Source organism: Astyanax mexicanus, chromosome 9 (assembly GCF_023375975.1).
Source record: "Astyanax mexicanus isolate ESR-SI-001 chromosome 9, AstMex3_surface, whole genome shotgun sequence".
NCBI lineage: Eukaryota > Metazoa > Chordata > Actinopteri > Characiformes > Acestrorhamphidae > Astyanax > Astyanax mexicanus.
In genome coordinates this window covers 40,484,780-40,504,322 of record NC_064416.1, presented here as the reverse complement: position 1 = coordinate 40,504,322, position 19,543 = coordinate 40,484,780, and the positions used below count along the sequence as shown (strand labels likewise).

The 19,543-nt window shown below is 39.6% G+C and overlaps 1 protein-coding gene across 2 annotated transcripts; it reads left to right on the top strand.

The window, feature by feature from the left end:
- Nucleotides 1-3,791: 3,791 nt before the first annotated feature.
- On the top strand, nt 3,792-19,116 carry onecut1 (one cut homeobox 1). Of its 2 annotated transcripts, none has more exons than XM_007251872.4 (2): nt 3,792-5,412; nt 12,199-19,116. In XM_007251872.4, exons 1-2 carry the CDS (start codon nt 4,296-4,298, stop codon nt 12,486-12,488), a joined length of 1,407 nt encoding a protein of 468 aa, XP_007251934.1. In that variant the 5' UTR covers nt 3,792-4,295; the 3' UTR covers nt 12,489-19,116. The 2 variants fall into 2 exon arrangements, with proteins under 2 accessions (XP_007251934.1, XP_007251933.1); XM_007251871.4 differs by having other exon boundaries at nt 3,792-5,427.
- The last annotated feature ends 427 nt before the right edge of the window (nt 19,117-19,543 follow it).

Genomic DNA, 19,543 nt, shown 5'->3' with positions numbered 1-19,543 from the left:
AAAAAACTGAAATAATGCAGGTGTGTTGTTTTTTATTAACTTTTAACAGGGAGTGATGGATTTTTGATTTGGTGGTTTACAGATTGCTGCTATTTGTTAACAGTCAGGAAAATTACTGTAAAATAAAATTCACTGTAAAAACGTTTGGTTCATATGGATTAAAATAACCCGTAATTTAATTTTAGCTTTGAAATAATCTCCAACATAAATCATGATAATCATGAACTGAGACATTTTAAATAATTGATTTAAAAAAGCCTTTTGATCAGAAGAAAAGTACGTTCCTTATTTATTTTACAGATCTCCACACATTGCCAGAACAATAGAACTATTAGACAAATACACAGCATACATGCGCTAATATTACAAATACTTTTCTAAAAAAATATATGAATATTTAAAAATATATGTATTTTAGGTTGGGAATTTAGGCTGTTGTGTTGAACACTTTTCAAAGTCTGTAAACTTTGTTAATGTGATTATTTAAAGCGAGGTGTATTCTTCTTCTGAGGCCTGTTAATTACATCTCGAGCCTTGTATCTTTTAAGGTTGCAGTTTGAAACACCTTGAGGAAGAGGCTTCGCGTTTCAGACCCACCACCCCCCTCATCACACACACATCCTTTCGAGTCATGGAGGCTCGAGTGTGAATGAGAAATATCGACCAGTATGAGAATGCGCGCAGATGCGACTGCTTGCTGAAATTTCCTGCCTGAATATCACATTTACCTCACACTCATCCCAATCCCATCACACTGCTGACCATACCGGTGGGCTCGGCCATTATTGCGTAGAAACCGTAATGCCGAAATGTGTTATTTGTTGCTGTGTGCTGGAAGTGAATACAAGCATGTTTTAAATAAAGATAAATCCACTGTATCTACACCTCTGTTCTGCCTGGTTCTTTCGCTATTGAGTATTTTTACACATGTAAACTTGAACCCTATCCTTCTGGATTCGCCTCAGTGCGCCTTTTTAATCAATTCCCGAACAATGCGAATCTTTACCAATCAAATAATCCACAACGTCGCCTTGACTTATAATTAGTGACAGTTTAACTTTATTTAACTCGGGAAAGCCACGGCCATTGTTGCTGACCCCAACAGATGTGAGCAGGTCTCTAACAAACCACACAAAAAAAACTCTCCAAAAGTTAATCTGCCCCCCCATTCCGCGAGCAGCTGTTGGCTTCGCGAGTCTTGAAGCTTCACCTTTGACATGTGGCAGAGTTGGGGGTCCCGGACTAGTGAGTGGGGGGTTACGGGTGGGGGTAAAGTGATGAAGGCCCCAACACTCACCGTGCCAAGCTGTCACCCAGCTGTCCAACTACGCATGCGCCAACTGTCCAATAAGTTCGCTAATTACCACTAATCAGCAGCATGCTAACCGCTAAACATGTAGCTGCCGGCTGTCATTTGTTCATCCTATCTTGTGTTCTTTTGCCACTCATCCTTAAACTCCATGGGTTCTTTAGTGAAGGTATCGGTTATATATGAATCCAAGAAAACTCAGAAGCACTTCAATGCTTGATTGCATAAGCTTCGATTGGATGGGTAATATGTTTTATATATAAATAAAAAATACACCTAAAATGGGTCTACGTGTTTGCTAAAATAAATATATATTTCTTCTATATTTTTGTTAAAATATAGAACCTACTTGTTCTGTATGGTTCTATTGCTCCATAAATTCTACATTTTTTGTCACTATGATATCCAAATTCAAATTTAAATTCTGTCATTGTTAACAAGCGATTCGCAGCTAATTAAAAAATGAAATGCACCTATTTTTCCACTTTTGTTCTAGTGTGAAATTGTAGGCCTTATATCAACGTCTATTTATAATATACACCTGATAGACTTTACCTGATCCAACACCACGCCCACATCTCTACACACCTTGTCTTGATCAAATATTTTAATTTAATTACAAATTTCCGTAGCCCACAAATGGCTATGATAAAACGAAAAGAACAACTGCTCATCTTCTTGGATGTAAATATCAACTGTCATTTCCAGAGGAGGATGATTCTTTGATATTGATAAACGGGAGTTTTTCATGAAGCGTGTCCTCCTCTGTTCATTCATGAGTGAGTGCTGAATGAAGTTCACTCGAGCAGCTTTAATGTGCTGCTGGGGGGGAAGAGGACAGGGTGGGGGTACGAGGGCGGGGTTTCCCCTGCTAAGCTTGGTTCGTTACTCTTAGCTAATAACCCAACAATGGACACATCTGCCCCACTTACCCGCGCGCGAAAACGATCTGTCCCCGCAGCCTCGAGCTTCAGGCCAGGCCTCAAACGCCCCTCCATTAATCCATATCTCATTTACGGACCAAATGTGAATGTTTGAGAGGTAAAACGGAGGAAATGTTTTCTTTTGTATGAGGGGGTGCTGTTAGACTGCATGTTAAAAAGCACACACGTCGATTTTGACAGGTGTGTTGTTTTCAGCCATTTTATTAAATTACTTAATTATTTCAAAAACGTTGTTAAATTGTTACAAACCCCAATTTTGTTACATTTAACCACCTGACATATAATTTTTTTGGAAGTAAACGTGTAAATACTTCTGTATTACCCCTTCCATGGTCTTTGCTTTAAGGTTCACCTTATGTACTAGTAGTAATTTATTTTTGCTCTCATTTTCAAACTCTCTTTTTTATTCAAAGCAAAACAGACATTTACTTTGCCCTATAGACTCATAATTAAATTAAATATGTTCTGATTAGCTGCCCTTTATTGTACCTCATTTGGTTAAATCACGTTTTGTAACATCAATGTTACAAGAATGGGTGGAGCTAAACTGCTCCAACTGACATCACAAAAACAATGACCTGAAATATAGAAAATAAGCTTCCCTGTTGGGATTTATTAAGGCCTAGAGGGCTTTTATATAAGAAAACCCCAATTACATAATTCGGTTTCAGGTTCTATAAATAGGTTTACAAATATCATTAAAAATGTTTTGGTACATAAACTCACTTATAAATATCAGTGGTTCTAAAGAAAGTGCAGCCTGTGGGCCCTTTAAAAGTTCCATTCAGGCATTGAACACTTCTCTAATTGTTTACATGCATATTTTTCTTTATATGATTCATATCTTTATGGATTCGGTTATTTTGATGTGAACATGTAAATGCTAAATAGAAACTCTAGATTTAATGTCGTCAATGACTTTGAGCATACAGGTTTGGTGTGTTGCTGTTTTTCAGTACACTCTTAAACATAGATGTTTTTTTTTATTTGAAAGGTAAATGAGCATTGACATGGTCGTATAGTATCTTAAAATGGTTGAACTACTGTTAGAAATTAAAACCAGAACCCTAAATAAAGCCTATGACGTGGTCGCACCCATGTAAACACCTCTCTCAGAAGCTCTCCACGTGCTTATTAATGTTTACAAAGACCTCAAAGTGAACCCGGATGTACGCCTTCTCTCTATTAAGGAGGCTCTCAAATAGCCACTATTTGCATGTGTTTTGCTCACATGGTCATTCCTGCAGCCCTGACCGCTGTAGACTGCAGGTACAGTATTCAGCAAAAGCGCATCCATCCTGCGCGCTTACAGAACTCAATCGCTGCAGCCAGACTGCCCCATTAAACACGACTGGTCATTAAAACTGGACACATGCAGTAATTGGGGTTGATCCTTCTGCTTTATAGCGATTGGGGTAACTTCCTTAATACATGACGTCAGAGGCGGGAGGTGGGGTGGTCGAGAGGGGGGTGGGTCTGAAGTGCGCATGCGCGGTGTAGGAGCGCCGCAGCGGTGTGGCAGTTGGGCAGAAGAAACGGTGAGAGCAGCAGCAGCCATGGCTAAAGACGGAGAGGAGTGGACAGGGACGGACAGCACGGCCGATCACGCGCTGCTGAACGGACGGGGGCCTTAAAATTGTTTTATTTTTTATTTATTTTAACGTTATTTTTTTCCATTTTTATAACCAAAGCGAAGGATACGCTGGGAAAACGGACCTAAAAAACTGGAAAAGATTTTTAGATCTATACGCACTGAAAGAACATTTTTTATGAAGGCGACAACATAAAGGGAACTCAAACATGAAAATAAATAATTAAAAAATAAGAAAAGCAAGAGCGAACAGCGCACAGAACTTGTACCGCATGTGAGGACTTAATCGTTTTCTCCACCTCCTACATCATCATCTTCATCTTCTTTGGACGCCCCCCCTCCTTTTGTGTTTTTATTTTTTTTATTTTTTTTTTTTTTTTGTTTTGTTTTGTTTTGTTTTTTTGCACCTCGCCATTGAGATAGATGATTTGCCCGCAAGCTTCAGCGCGCCATGAACGCTCAGCTGTCGATGGAGAACATGGGCGACCTGAGCCATGATCCGGACCTGCTGCCGGGCGAGCGGACCCACCGCGGGATGGGTCGGCCCGTGGTCATGGAGGGCGGCGACTTCCTCCACCAACAACACCAACATCACCAACACCACAGCCAGCAGCCCCAGGCTCAGCAGCATCAAGGGCTGGCCAGCCACCTTCACGCTGCCATGACCATGGCTTGCGAGGCTCCTCCTGGGATGAGCATGAGCAGCACCTACACCACCCTCACTCCCCTGCAGCCTCTACCCCCAATCTCCACCGTCTCAGACAAGTTTCCCCACCACCATCACCATCACCACCACCACCACCATCACCATCCTCCTCCGCCGCCACCTCCCCCTCACCCGCACCAGAGGATTCCGGGCAACGTCAGTGGGAGCTTCACCCTGATGCGAGATGACCGGGCTTTGGCCTCCATGAACAACCTCTACGCACCATACCACAAAGATGTTGGCGCTATGGGCCAGAGCTTGTCCCCTCTGACTGGGTCTGGGCTGGGAAGCCTTCACAGCACCCAGCAGGGCCTTCCACCGCCCCCATATGCCCACCCGGGTGCTGACAAGATGCTTGCACCCAATGGCTTTGAGGCAGCGCACCACCCTGCTGTGCTGGCCAGGCATGGGGACCAACACGTAAGCCCATCAGCAGCCGTGGCGGCGGCTGGCATGGTCCAGCTCAACGGCCTCCACCACCACCACCACCCTCACCATCACCCACACCACCCTCATGCCCACCTGGGCAACCCAGGACACGCCTCTGCTCTCGGGTCAACCCGGGAGCCTCTTGGCGGTGCGCAGGTGGGTTCCGCTGGAGCTCCTGGTACCCCAGGACAAGTGGAGGAGGTGAACACCAAAGAAGTGGCACAGAGGATCACCACAGAGCTGAAGCGCTACAGTATCCCGCAGGCCATCTTTGCTCAGAGGGTGCTGTGTCGATCCCAAGGGACCCTGTCCGACCTCCTCCGCAACCCCAAACCCTGGAGCAAGCTCAAGTCAGGTCGAGAGACCTTCCGCAGGATGTGGAAGTGGCTTCAGGAGCCTGAGTTCCAGAGGATGTCCGCGCTGCGCCTCGCAGGTGAGCCAGCAATAGGTAATGAATCCTTGATTTTTCTCTTTCTCAGCATCCCATCCATTAATTTATGCAACCATCTTTCAGTGCCACCAGTGATTAGAACATCAACAGTCTCGTTATTTTAGATATTTTTTACCTATTTGCCTATTTAACACGTTTTGTGGATTAGTGCAGTGTGTGGGTTTTTGAAGTTGAGGGTCTCGTCTTTGTGTTCTCTATTAGTGGTGCACTGGTGTATTAAGCCCCAGGCTTTGTTTCTCGCAAACCCCTTCTGCTCTGCGCCCTGATGTACCCCGTGGTCATGATATGTGTTCACAGCTGGAGCAATATATAATATTTCTGGTGTTTGTGATTTTTCTAGTTTATCCGTGATTTGTAAAGTTCGAGTTCAGGTGTTTGTGTTGGTTGTACCCCAGTTGTGTATAGGGACTGATTCACTGAAGCATATACATATTTCAGTGGTTTATTGCCAAGCTAAACATTTTTGTTTCTGCAGAATCTTCTGTACATAGTTCCATACAGTATCTTCCGAAAATGTCTGTATACAATACCATAAATGGTTCCAGTGTAGTTATGATTCTGACCTTGTTCAGTCAAATGTAAAACCGTTTTTCTTGGAGTGCAATCACTGTGGTGGATCTGTGGATTTTTTTAGCTGATATAAGAGAAAAGTGTCTCAATCCTGTCTCAATCCTGTTCTGTGTGTTCAGTTATTTCCATGTACATCGCTGTGTAATTGGTGGTTTCGCTCAAAGAACAGTGCTTGGATTTTGTAGTGGGGACATAATGCAAGTGGCACGCGCGTTTATGTGTGCGTGTGTGTGTGTGTGTGTGTGTGTGTGTGTGTGCGCGCGTGAAGTGCAGCTGGGTGGCTTTTGTGCTGTCCATGTGTCGTTTGGATATTTAATGGTTTTGTTTCAGATCTTCAGGATCTCAGAATGATCTTTAATTAGCTAATTAATTAGGATTCCATTGACGCGTCTCGCGAGACATGGGAAAGCACAGAGTCAGAAAAAGGACACACTTCCATTAAAATTAAGTAATTAGCAATGAAACATACCAGCACTGACGCTATCCTGTTATTTTAACGATGATGATAATAATACATTATGCATGTTAGGATTAATGCTTATTTGAGCAGTAGCTAATTCAAATATAGCAGTGTGTGTTTGCGTGTGTGTGTGCGTGTGCGTGTGTATGTGTGTGTTGCTGCAATAATGTGGTGAAAGTCCATAGAGTCCGCGCTTTTATTATAAAGACCATAGTACACACATATTTATTTATTTATTTATTTATTTATTTATTTCACTTATTGATTTATGTATTTATTTATTTACATTAACTAGCAGAGTAAGCGAGCGTGCGTGTGTTTAAGAACTAACATTTTTGCCCCCTGCCTTTCTTTTTTGCTTTTGTTTTTTATACGTTTATTTAAGTTATATTTATTTTCGATATTGGTGTACATATCAATCACCAAAGTTTATTAATATAATTAGATTCAATAGTATTAATATATAATTAAAAGTGTGTACAATTTTTAAAGAACTTCTGTTTCTTTTTATCGTGAGAATGGTTAAATGTTTGAACCCCAGCATTTATAGTCTAATAATATATTAATAATTAGAATACATTTATATACAATTAAGTCCCTGACAAATTATTATTATTATTATTATTATTATTATTATTATTATTATTATTATTATTATTATTATTATTATTATTATTATTATTGTTATGGTTGTTATTATTATTATTATTATTATTATTATTATTATTATTATTATTATTATTATTATTATACTAGAGAACAAAAATCTGCTAGTTCTTTAGGTATATAATGAACTGCAGTAATGAAGTTTGGTATTTTATCTTGTGTGTGATTAATAATAAGAATGTGTTATGTTCTTGCGTTGTAGAGTAAATCTTTAGAGCACGAGCTGCAGGGTTTTATTGATCCGCTCTGAAATATTGATTATTCAGATTTCCCTTTTTCATTCAGCTTCAGGCAAAATTTGCCTGAGTCGTTTATTTATTAATTTTATATGATTTTATTTCCATTTGAAAGCTCAAGGCAGCATTGTGTTGGATTATACAATTTGTTTTATTTTTCGTTTTTGTGTGTATATTTCTGTAAGTGCTGTTTATTTAATCACTGTTAGTGAGAGATCAAAGAAGGAGAACCTGCGAATCTGACTCTATCCGAAAACTAAAATTCAGCTGCATGACTCTGATTATAACAAATTATTATGAGTTAACGAAAAAGAAAAAAGAAGCGCCAGCGGTCAAGAATAAACCGCTTTAGATTTCGGATGTATTTTCTTTTATGTTAAATAAAAAAAAACAGTACACACACATTAACATTACGCATATTAACACGAAAAAAATATATACAAAAAATGACTTTTCTTTAGTTTTTAGTTACATTAATATAATACCCTAACGAAGCAATACCTCCATCGCATCAAATTCGAAAACATAACAGGAAGAGTGTGATTTTTGATGTGCAAAATGTGGGTTGCTATAAAAGGTGTAATTATTTATATATTTGTTTATTTATGTGAAGTAATCTGATTTAATCAGTTGAAAGATCACCCATCATGTATGTATGTGAGGAAGGAATGCGGTGCGTATATGTGTTTTATTTTTAAATAATATGTGCGCTATGCGATTTAAATTAATTTAATAAGTCATTCAAATCATCTTAATAATTTGTTTCTTAATTGCCTAATTCAAAGTATTAATGTTTTATTTATTAGAAGCAGTGTTTAGTTTAATTTGACCTCTCAGCAACCCAACGTGCGTGTGTGTGTGTGTGTGTATGCTTGATTGTAGTAATGTGTTGGAAATCTCCCAGTGCTTGCTATAATTGTAATTGTTTATTCAATCATCATTAATCAGTGCATTGGTTTGACCTCAGCATATTTAACTACTGCATATATGCGTGCTCGCCCGCGTGTTCTGATGCAATAATGTGGTGAAAGTCCATTGAGTGTTTACTATTTATTTATTTATTATTATTTACTAACTCGTATTGATTGGCATTTAAATTGTATGCATGTGTTCCCGCATGCTTGTGCAAACACGTGTATGATGTATATATTTATTCAATATTTATTTATTATTTGTTGCTATTTTGTATTAGACCATACGTTTAGTTTCAGTTTTATGCCTTTTCCATGTGTGTGTGTGTGTGTGTCTATGATGGGGTTGTGTAATGTCAGGTTTGCTCTATCAGTGGTGTGTCAATGATTAGCAGGTGGACAGTATCAGTGATGAAGGATGGCGGTGTTAAGTAAAATAAAGCTGGGCTGTGTTAATATTCAGCCAGTGCAGTCTCACCAGGAGCTCCAGGTCTTCACTGCCCTTCACTCAGCACTTTATCACTGAGCTCTCACACACATCAGTGCAGACAGAGCAGACTGGTTTACAGTTTTTCCACATTGGATACACCCACAATGTGGAACTATGCTAAATACTAAATAAATATAAAGAACAGAAATTCAACATATTTCCATGGACTTCCATGGACTGGCATTTAAATTTGTACAGTGGCTTCATGAAGTCAAAAACATAACCAAATACTTCTGATAATAGTGCTCTGTCTGAATGCATCTTGTCTGTCTGAATTTATCTTGAATCAGTTTTGCTAGAGATTTGTGGAGTTTCAACAAAGCAGTTCATCATTTTCAGTTTGTGTTTAGAGTTTTGAGAAACTGAGCTAAGTTTCTAGAAATGCATTTAAACATTTGGGAAAAAACTATAATAACCCATGTTTTTTCACTCATTCAGTTGTAGACAACATACTGCTCTGGAAAAAAATAAAAGACCACTTAAAAATGATGAGTTTCTTTGATTTCACCAAATGTAAAACCTCTGGAATATAATCAAGAGAAAGATGGATGATCACAAGCCAACAAACCAAGCTGAGCTGCTTGAACTTTTGCACCAGGAGTAAAGCAGCATAAAGTTATCCAAAAGCAGTGTGTAAGACTGGTGGAGGAGAACATGATGCCAAGATGCATGAAAACTGTGATTATACCACCATATATATTATAAATTAATTTCTGAACTCTTAAAACTTAATGAATATGAACTTGTTTTCTTTGCATTATTTGAGGTCTGAAAGCTCTGCATCTTTTTTATTATTTCAGCCATTTCTCATTTTCTGCAAATAAATGCTCTAAATGACAATATTTTTTATTTGGAGAAATGTTATCCGTAGTTTATAGAATAAAACAATTACATCTACATTTTGCTCAAACATATACCTATAAATAGCAACATCAGAGAAACTGATTTAGAACTGAAGTGTTCTCTTATTTTTTTCAAGAGCTGTATATTAGTCTTTGTGTGTTGAGTCTAGAATAATGTTTTATTTTCTGTCCAAAATCTCTCTTTGTCTGTTTAAATTTTTATATTAGTCAAGACTTTGAATTAGTCTCTGTAGATTTTGACCTGAGTCTTAGTTTTAGTTTAAATCATTGTCTAAGTAGACTAAGGTTTAGTTTAAAAAGTGTGGATTCTGAGAATGTGGAGTCTAAGTCTGAGTATGTCAGTGAACTTTGTTTAATTCTAAGCGTGAGTCTGAATCCAAGCGCTGACTAAGTCTAAATTAGAATCTAAGCTCAGCCTGACTAGGTCTGAGTCTGACTATGAACTGTGCCTAGTTCTAAACTCAGTCTGAGTCTAAGTTTATATGATGTACACAGGTAATTTAACACTGGTAAATGCTGTGTAGGTAGTTACAAATTCACATGCAGGTTGGCTGAGTGTAATGTTAGTGGTGTCCCAGTTTCTCACATAATTAATTGAGTTGAGATCTGTCCTCTCCTGCCCTTATTACGATGTTCATCTTCTCTGTATCAATCTGTGACTGCCCTCCTGTGGCAATGTCTGGAACTACAACTCAAATTCAGAATTTATGTTATAGGACAATGATTGTCAGATGGTCCAGATATTTGCTTTGTGTCTGTTATCCGAGTGTTGCTGTGAGCATTTGATTGCGTTTGATGTGAGTGACAAGAACAGTAAATCAAGATGTTGGAAGATCAAGATCTTACCTTATCCCCATCTACCCAACTTATTCCCAACGTATTGGATGGATCACCACCATTCCAGAGAACACTGTTCCACTGCTCCACAGGTCAATACTTGGGGTTTCATTGCCCTATAGCCCATGCCTGCAATTAAGCATGATATCAGTATTCATATTCTCTCTGTTTCAACGAGTGCTATCCCAATGGCAATTGGCAATGTTTTTTTGCAGGGACTAGTCAAGCTGTGTGTGTATGTGTGTGTGTGTGCATTTGTACATCTGTGTCAGCAATGGGTGCAACTCAGTGTAGCTGAATTAAGTAATTAGAATGGGTGTCCACAAATATTTGGACATACCGACCAAGTCCCATTTCTCTTTTGAACCCCTACCCCTTGTTTTTGAGATTAGAGATAAAAGGGGAATGGGTAAAATTACCCCCTTAAGAATTGGGATAATCCTTTAAGCACCCGATACAAATAACCATAGCAGTGGAGCGCCAAAGTTTAGTAACCTAACATTATATGTCTTTAGAAAGGTGGTGCAGCAATTAAGCATTATTATCCATTTCGTAATTCATCTGTGAAGGGGAGCTGACATTAGCTTTAATTAACTTTTGTTCTATTTTTCCATTTCACCTTAAAAACTGTAGCCTTTGCCATCTTTTGCACCATTTGAGGTGGAATGGGAAAGTTAGCTAGCTAGATACTAAGACAACCACGAGCAGTTTTTATGCTTGTTATGAAGAAAACTGCCATAAAACATTGAAACCACATCCTAAACTATGGAAATATAGTGGTTATCATAATTTATAACAAGGAAAATTCTTAAATTTGTGTGTTTCTTCAGTCGCTTGAGCCGCCATCTTGCCAGTTATTCACAGCCTTCTGGAGTGTTCCATTTGAAGGGTCATGTGTCCCTAACTCTCCCACTACCCCTCCAAGCTAACAAGAATTGGGATGCTAAACAGAGTCAAGGGGTGAAATGGGATTGGCCCATAGTGTATATACTTCCATGTGTAGACTGAAATGTGTCACTGGAGAAAACAACTGAAGTGTGTGATTACATACAGGGTCTAATGGCCCAAACATTTAAAACAAAAACTAAAATAATGAAAATTGCAGATTGAGAACCAACTATCTGCTGTACCGTCTTGCTTAAACAAATAAGACTATTACTGCAGTTATCAGGGGTGACACATTCCTCTTGGGTGGCCCCTACCAACTTTTGGACATATAGCACACCTCTTTGAGGATCCAAACAGTGGGCACACTGTAACTGTCTATAGGACCAAATAATGTATGTGCATAGACTAAATAGAATTGACATGGCACATAGTTACGTAGGTTGCATTTCTGATTTTTAGCACCAGGACATATTTATTTGTAGACTATATATTAGTATTGTGATTGTGAGTCCAGATAGGTGTTTTATTTTCTGTCCAAAATCTCTGTTTCTGTTTCTTGGACCTGTGTATAAAGTATTAGATTTAATATACGATTTGCATCTGTTCAAGTCTACATTTTAGGTCATGTCTAGGTCTGAGTTAGAGTGTGAAGTTTAAGTCTACATCTGAAATTTAGCCTGAGTTTAAACTCTTAAGCTAAGTCTGAGCACGTCATTGACCGGTGTTAGACATATTTAACATATTATTGACCATGACGCCATTCATCATCATGCAGTAATTTCTATAAGTTCTCAATGATGCAACTGGTTCATATCTGACTTGGTCTTTTCCTTGTGTTTGTTTCCAGCTTGTAAAAGAAAGGAGCAGGAGCAGGGGAAAGGTGAGCGAGGGAGCATCTCGAAGAAGCCCCGGCTGGTCTTCACCGACGTCCAGCGACGGACTTTACATGCAATATTCAAAGAGAACAAGCGCCCGTCCAAAGAATTACAAATCACTATCTCTCAGCAGCTGGGCCTGGAGCTCGCCACCGTCAGCAACTTCTTCATGAACGCGCGCCGACGGAGCCTCGATAAGTGGCTGGATGATGGCAGCTCCAACCCTGCCAACTCCTCCTCCAGCACTTGTACCAAAGCGTGACGGAGTTGTATCCGGCTGCTGACTGACTGTCAAACCTTCGGTGGAAAAGCTTTAAAACTAAAGAAAACTTAACCAGAGACCTTCTGGACAGAGTTTTTGCCCTTAAAACTTGTACAGTACTGATATTTATAATATCCAAAGAAAAAACAAACAAACCAAAGACTTCTTTGATGCGTATTTAAGACTTTGTTCGTTTATGTCTGACATACTGCAAAAAAATCCCCCAAAGAAAAAAAAACAACAAAAAAAGAGTTACTCTCGAATCATTGGTTGTACGACTTCCACACGCACCCCTAAGGTCATTCTCCTTTGACGTGATTCGTTGCTTTAATGGACCTTCTCCTCATCACTGATTGGACACTGAGTCCACCTTGGAGTGATTGTTCTGTATTTGTTTTTTGTTTTTTGTTTTTTTTATTGCTTGATATGTGATTTGAGGCGTGTGACGTCACATGAATTTAAGCACTGTGTCCAAACGGGCGCCAAAGAATCTAAAGAATCTGGCCCGTGGAGACAAGCACAGGTGTGACGACATCAAACAAATACACCTGGGTGTGCTTCAAGCCCCTATGACACCCCCACGTTGCTCCCAACCAAAAAAAAAAAAATCTGTGGGGCTCGTGGATGTGAACATGAAGCTGTAGCATCTGTAGCAAGTTGTCCTTGAATGCCACACTCCCTTGTAGTGCTTTCTTCCTAACTGTCGGGAACGTAGGAACCAATTATTTACACATTTGTGTTTGCATTCATCGTCTTAAACCAGTTTACATTGAGCAATCATATGAAACATGTAACCAAAGAAACCCTTATGGGCCAAATGAAATGTTTCCCACATGCCTTTTAGTCTTGCTCCAAAGAAAACGTTCATCTCCAGCCTAGTCGTCAAGCTCAGACAGTGACTAAACCTTAGTTCGCAATCCAGAACAATGTGTCGCATAGATGACATGCCTCAAACACCTTGAAGCTTTAATCGAGCAGGTTACTATTTATATCATACAAAAAGCACTTCAAAGACAAGTATTCACACTTTGTCGACTCCATCCAAACCTTTGTCCTTCAGGGAGACTTTTGCTAGCTTTAACATGCTTTGTATCGTAAATATATTTAAACAACGCCAGCAGCTATACACCAAAGATTTACACCTCACAGGGCAGTATCAGTGTCTTAGAGCATATAATCAACCAATCATAAGTTTCCATAGCCCTGGAGGGACTTCATTCCTCTGGACTGCAAAGGATTAATCAAAGCGACAAGCAGTGATAGACGGGAGGTGTTCACCTCTCCTTCTAAACCCATCATTCTTGGCCATTGGTATTGAGCATCTTCACATAGACCACGTTTACGCCTGGTCACTTCATACGTCTTGAGTGTCTTGAGTATCAGGAACTCATAAAATTCCAATCTTTAGGAAGTGTTCTGAGACACAGTTAACCGTCAGACCCCAAACACTGGTAGTAATCTCTGTGCAAAACCCAAATTTGCACAATCCTTTCTAAACAAGAATGGGACCTCAGTCCAGCTGACCAAAGATATAATTGACAAGTGTAACTGCATTACACTTGTGTGGTTAAAATCTTATCAGGATACAACACAGATACTAATCACATGAAGAGACCAGGTATAAACAGGGTCTTAGTCCGTCCAAAGCTTTTCTCCTCCAATGCTCAATTCTCAAACAGCACATACGGCAATGTTGCCAGTGTCCAAGTGGACTGTCTAAAAAAAAGTCTGAAAAGTCCTGAAAGTCCTGTATCAAAGCCACAACGACTGAAATAACGCACATGGTTTACACAAGGCTTTAGACCGGAAATAAAGAACTAGATTCTATGCATTACGCAGTTCGGAAGAAAGCACTAGGACCTTTTGCAGGTTCTCGGCGAGAGTGGTGTATTCGGCGTGGAGAGGCCCAGTCGATAGACGGCACTCCAGCTCTGTCACAAGATTTCTGGCCTTGTTGTCCCTTGTGGCTTGATTAGCTTTAAACTGAAGAAGTACATATATTCGGTACCCATTTTGGATGTGTTCCAACAGCAAAGCGAAGAGAAAAGTATGCTGCTTCTTCTTCATGGTGTAGAAAAGGCAAAAGAAAAAAATGAAAAAAAGAGCGACAAAAAAAAAGACGAAACGTGTGTTAAGACTTACTGATATTTATAGTGCGAACCAAAGATGCTACCTCACTCAGTTTCCATTGGTGATTTCTATCACGTTAATGATACCAAAGAATACCAAAGATTTTTTCTCTTTTTGCACGGCCTATATGAATGAAGTGGTGGATAAATAGATGGTGTGATGACCCTTTTCCTTGACGCCCATCCTTTCCCCCTCTCCCTCCTGTCCACCTTGTCCTTCCCTTTCACGCAGCGTGGTCCCATTCTCATCATCCGTGCTCATGTGACAGCGCCCTCTGCAGACACGCCCGCAGACTTTGTCGAACTCACAGGACGAGTGCCTTGCTTGAACCAAAGTGTTAAACCGCTGTTGACCTCTCTACTTTCACCTTCTTGGAATACCTCAGCCTCTAGAGGGGCCACTGATGAAGATGATAAAAAACGGAATTATTTTCTCTCTTTCGCTCTCTCTCTATCTGTCTCTCTCTCTCTCACCGTGGTGCTTTTGCCAGTGCAGCCATGCAATGAAAACATACCAAAGGAATTTTCTTTCTCCACCTCTTTGTGCTGATAAACCAAAGCTCCTCCTTCTTTCTTCCCCTTTACATCACACCCCGTAAAACAACACACAATCTAGACCCACACCCACCCCAACACCTGCCCCCCCCCCCCTGTTGTTCACATCACCTGGTAGGCGTGTCCACCGTTTTTTGGGCCGTGTATATCTTTATTACCGATGTCTCTGAATACCTCATAGTAATAAATTCTTACAGTTCTGTTGTATAGAAAGTCTATGTGATTGAGGCAGAACCTAGTTTGGTAAATGTTGAGTTACTTTAAACAAACAAACAAACAAACAAACAAAAAAATATCTTTATGAGTATTTATTTTGAAGGTTTGGCTCAAGTGCTCTGGTCAATGAAGGCAAGTTTCTACAAGTTTGCGGGTTTCGGGAACTTGCAGGGAGGAAAAAAGAGAAACGTATTTTTTATTATTAAGACATTGTGTTATTCCGATGCTATAAGGATGGTAGACTATTCTTTTTTTACAGGGTAAAACCAACTGCTGTGATGCTGTGTTTCTATTTTTCTCTTCTCTCTGTTTCCGTGTTTGTGATTTTCGTTTAATTTAAATTGAGTTTTTGTATCACTTAATTTATGTATTTGTAGAAAATATAGATTTGTATATAGTAGGATTTTTTGAAAAAAAAATGAGAAAAAGAAAAACAAACAAGACCAAAAAAACAGGACGTTCCGTTTTTATGTTACGGCCTTCCGTTGGAAGTGCAGACGCACTGGATCTGTGTGGTGGGTTGTGTCTCGGCTGGCACTCCGTTCTGCATCGTGAAAACACTGCCAGACACGTCGGCGTTTGTGCCGCCCTGCCCCCGACCCCGGAAAACACAAACACACACTTCCGTAGAACGTTCTCCGCCACTCCACAGACTAACCAAAAAAGCAGTGTCCTATGATTTCCGTTATCGTTACTAGTTCATACATCCTATTTCTGTTTGACATGAAGCAGCGTCTCTCAGTCCTTGCTCTGGCTTACTGTTGCTGTGGGTACTTATAGTGTTTCCTTGCACTAATACTTGCCAAAGAGCTGACAAGTTGAATCAGGTGCACTGCTGCGCTAAACGTTTGCCAGACAGCCGTACCCCAAGGCAAAGATTGAAATACGCTGATATGAACGGTTGTTCCATGGACATAACTGCACATCCAAAGATTTATACAAACCAAATGGTCAGAAAATATGCGCAAGTGTGTGATGAAAAAGCACTGGCATCTGTGAGGCAGGCTTGGAATCGAGTCCGCACGGGTATAGAAGGGTAGAAGGTGTGTTTAGGTACTTTGTAGACGAATCTACTGGTGAACGTGTACAATCTGAGGCTTGTGTGTAGCCTTACACTCTTTCGCTGTGTCTTGAATACATGGATAGAGACGAGACGAGGCAGCAGGTCTGCCGGGACAGGAGCCACATCAACTGGACGCCTTTTTTGATTTTTTATTTTTTTTTTGACGTGGTGGCGCTGTCTGGTTCCGTTCTGCGGTGAACACTCGTGTGGCGACAAACGAGCAAAGTAATAAACCTGCGAATGAAAGTATTACCAACAAATCAGTGTGTGTGTGTGTGTCTGTGTGTGTGTGTGTGGAGTGATTGACTTTTACTGATGTTTCTTTAATTGTATTGGGTTAGCTCCCTACTACCATCTCTCACCAGAAAGGTTTTTGGAACAATGCCATAGAACAACCACTTACAGTTCAATCGATGGCTCTTTAGAGAATTATAAGATACGGGTGTGAAGAACCACAAAAGTGGTTCTAGGAAGATCCAGTTCAATGGTTTAAAACATCTACGCTATGTAAATCTTTTAAACCATTGAAATGTTTAAAACTCTTTCTTTTTCAGACATGGTTCTCTTTTTCAACAGTGTTTCTCAAAATGCTCCCCAGATTGTTGGTTCTGCTCAACAAACATTCCTATAGGGATCTCTAAGGACCAGTTTGAGAACTACTCCTTTGGAGTTGCTGGGTGGGCCCGTACTTTCCACGTTAGTGACCCAGTTATGGTTTCTTTTTCCATTTGCTGTGTTACTAAATAAGAACCAGAAGGTGCATGGGGTCTCCTAATAATCATGCGTATTGTGCTGTCATTGGATGCGTCTGGCAAGCTAGTTCGTCTTGTATTGTTGTAGCTAATTCTTCAAAACAGCACAAAATGTCCTCTGGAAAATCTGAACATTACCACTTAATGCAAGTGTGCTCTCCACAGAACAATATGTGGTATTAGTCACTATTGTAATGGAAATATAACAATTAGGCCACAGAAAACATACCCTAGAGTGGTTCTTCTATGGTATTGTTTCTCAAATTTTGCTCCAAAGCAGATCAAAACCCGCGAGGTTAGAGCAAAACACCATTGGAAGGGCCTCAAAGATTGGGTTGTGAAACACTGTGTCACTTTTTTGGGTTCTTTGAGCAATGCCATAGATGAACCCATAGGTGTTCTTTAAGGAAATATGTCTGAAAAAAAATGTTTCTGTTTGTGTAAAGCTTCTTTACCATTTTAAAGGATCCTCTCAGAGCCTTTACCCAACAGAGAGTTCTTTTAACGTCTTATTTACACAGATTTCTCGGCAAAAGTGGTGTGAATTATTTTTTTCTTTGAGCAGTGACAGTACCTTTATCTGGTGGCAGTGATTGTTGTTTCTTTTCAGTTTAGTCCTGTGTTCACACACACACACATACACACACACACACACACAATACCTTGCTTAAAGTGCATTGCCCCTGTTTCCTCTGGTGAACCACTTTGATGGAAGATCCACAGAGTTCCTGCTAAGTTCTCGTGAAGCTCACTCTCAAACCAAAGCTCAGCATTAGTCTCTGAAAGAGCTGGTTAGAAGTTGACTTTGTAGGAAGGTGGATTGGTCAGGTTGATGACCACTGATGTAACCCCTTAAACTGAAATATAAATCTGGGATTAAGATTGATTAAACTAAAATTTAATAAAAGTGATTTTGTTAACTATTCAGTAACTAAAGGGGTTAAACACACTTCCGCTGCGAGACAGTCAAGACGTAACGTCCAACCAATTGCAGAAGGCAAAGCACGGTTCCCCGGGATCCGCCTCCTCCTTTCCCTTCCCCTCCCTTCCTCCCCTATGAAATATCCTTCTGTCCCGTCCTGGCAGATTGTAGTGCGTCTCTTAGATAGCTCGTTGTACGTGAATGTTGGGATTTTTGCTCTAATCATTTCTACCCGTCCCAGTTGGTTGTCGTGGAAAAGGAGTTTCCGTTTGATACGAAAGGCCTGGCTCTGTGTGCCCTACAATATTTAGAGCGCCTATGACAATCATCTGGAAAACAAACAAAAAATCATGCTTTCATTTATTTTCTCTCTTACTATCTTCCTTTTCCTTCAAGCGATGATCATATTTAGAGGCTGGAAGGCTTTTTTGACTTGAGAAAAAAATGCTGTTTTTTTTTTCTTTTTCTAAAGGAAGCAGTAGCTCTAAATGTGTTACCATGACTAGCCCAGCACTTCCTATGTTTTTATTTTTAAATTATTTTCTTTTTGTCTCTCTCTCTCTCTCTTTCTCTCTCTATTTCTCTCTGACTATGAATCAGAGACATCTTACCCAGTGCTATTTTCTATACTGTATGTCTGGTAAAGGGAAGCGAAGCCTTAGGCCTCCCTCTCCCGCTGTGTTTCTGTAACGCTTCATGCTTTAAGTTGCCATTCTGCTTTAACTTAACTGAACTTGCGTGCTTTTTCTTTCTCCTCTGATTTTTTGCTACTGTTTTCTCTCTCTCTCTTTCTCTACTTCTCTATTTCTCCTTCTCTCTCTCCCTCTGCCGTGCAATATCATCTACTGTGTTTGCTAAGCAAGAAAAAAGAGAAAAAAGAGAAGCAAGTGATGATGTCATCATGCTTTTTTCAGTGTTGAAATGTTTCAGCATTTCTGTAGTCACGAAAAGTGTAGAAAATAAAAAAAGTTGGGTTTTCCAGCACAGCAAATCCAGACTCCAGTTTCTCTTTCTTTTTATCACCTTCTTCATAAGGGTCAACAACTTTTGTATGTTTTATACAAAGGTGTAACATAACTAATTACATTTACTCACATAACTGTAATTGAGTAGATTTTATGAGTAATTTGTAATATTTAAAGTAGTTTTTAAATTAGGTAATTTTACTTTTACTCAAGTTTATTTTGACACAAGTAATTTACTTCACTACTTTGGAAAACTCCTCATTACTGAGTAAAAAATTAAATGCTGGGAAAAAAACTTGTTTGAATTAAATAAAAAATTAATTTTGTTCTCCATGGCAGCGCAGCTGAACTTTTTTAAAGTAAAAAAAAAAAAAACATGTAAATATCTTACCTAAATATCACCTATATGACCATAACTTTTTAACATTAAAGAAAAAAAAATGGATCATAGAA

Excerpts from the sequence above, each read along its gene's own strand:
- onecut1 (XM_007251871.4), top strand. The coding sequence starts at position 4,296 with ATGAACGCTCAGCTGTCGATGGAGAACATGGGCGACCTGAGCCATGAT. Across the intron at positions 5,428-12,198 it reads CGCAGGTGAGCCAGCAATAG|CTTGTAAAAGAAAGGAGCAG; the intron begins GTAATGAATCCT and ends GTTTGTTTCCAG.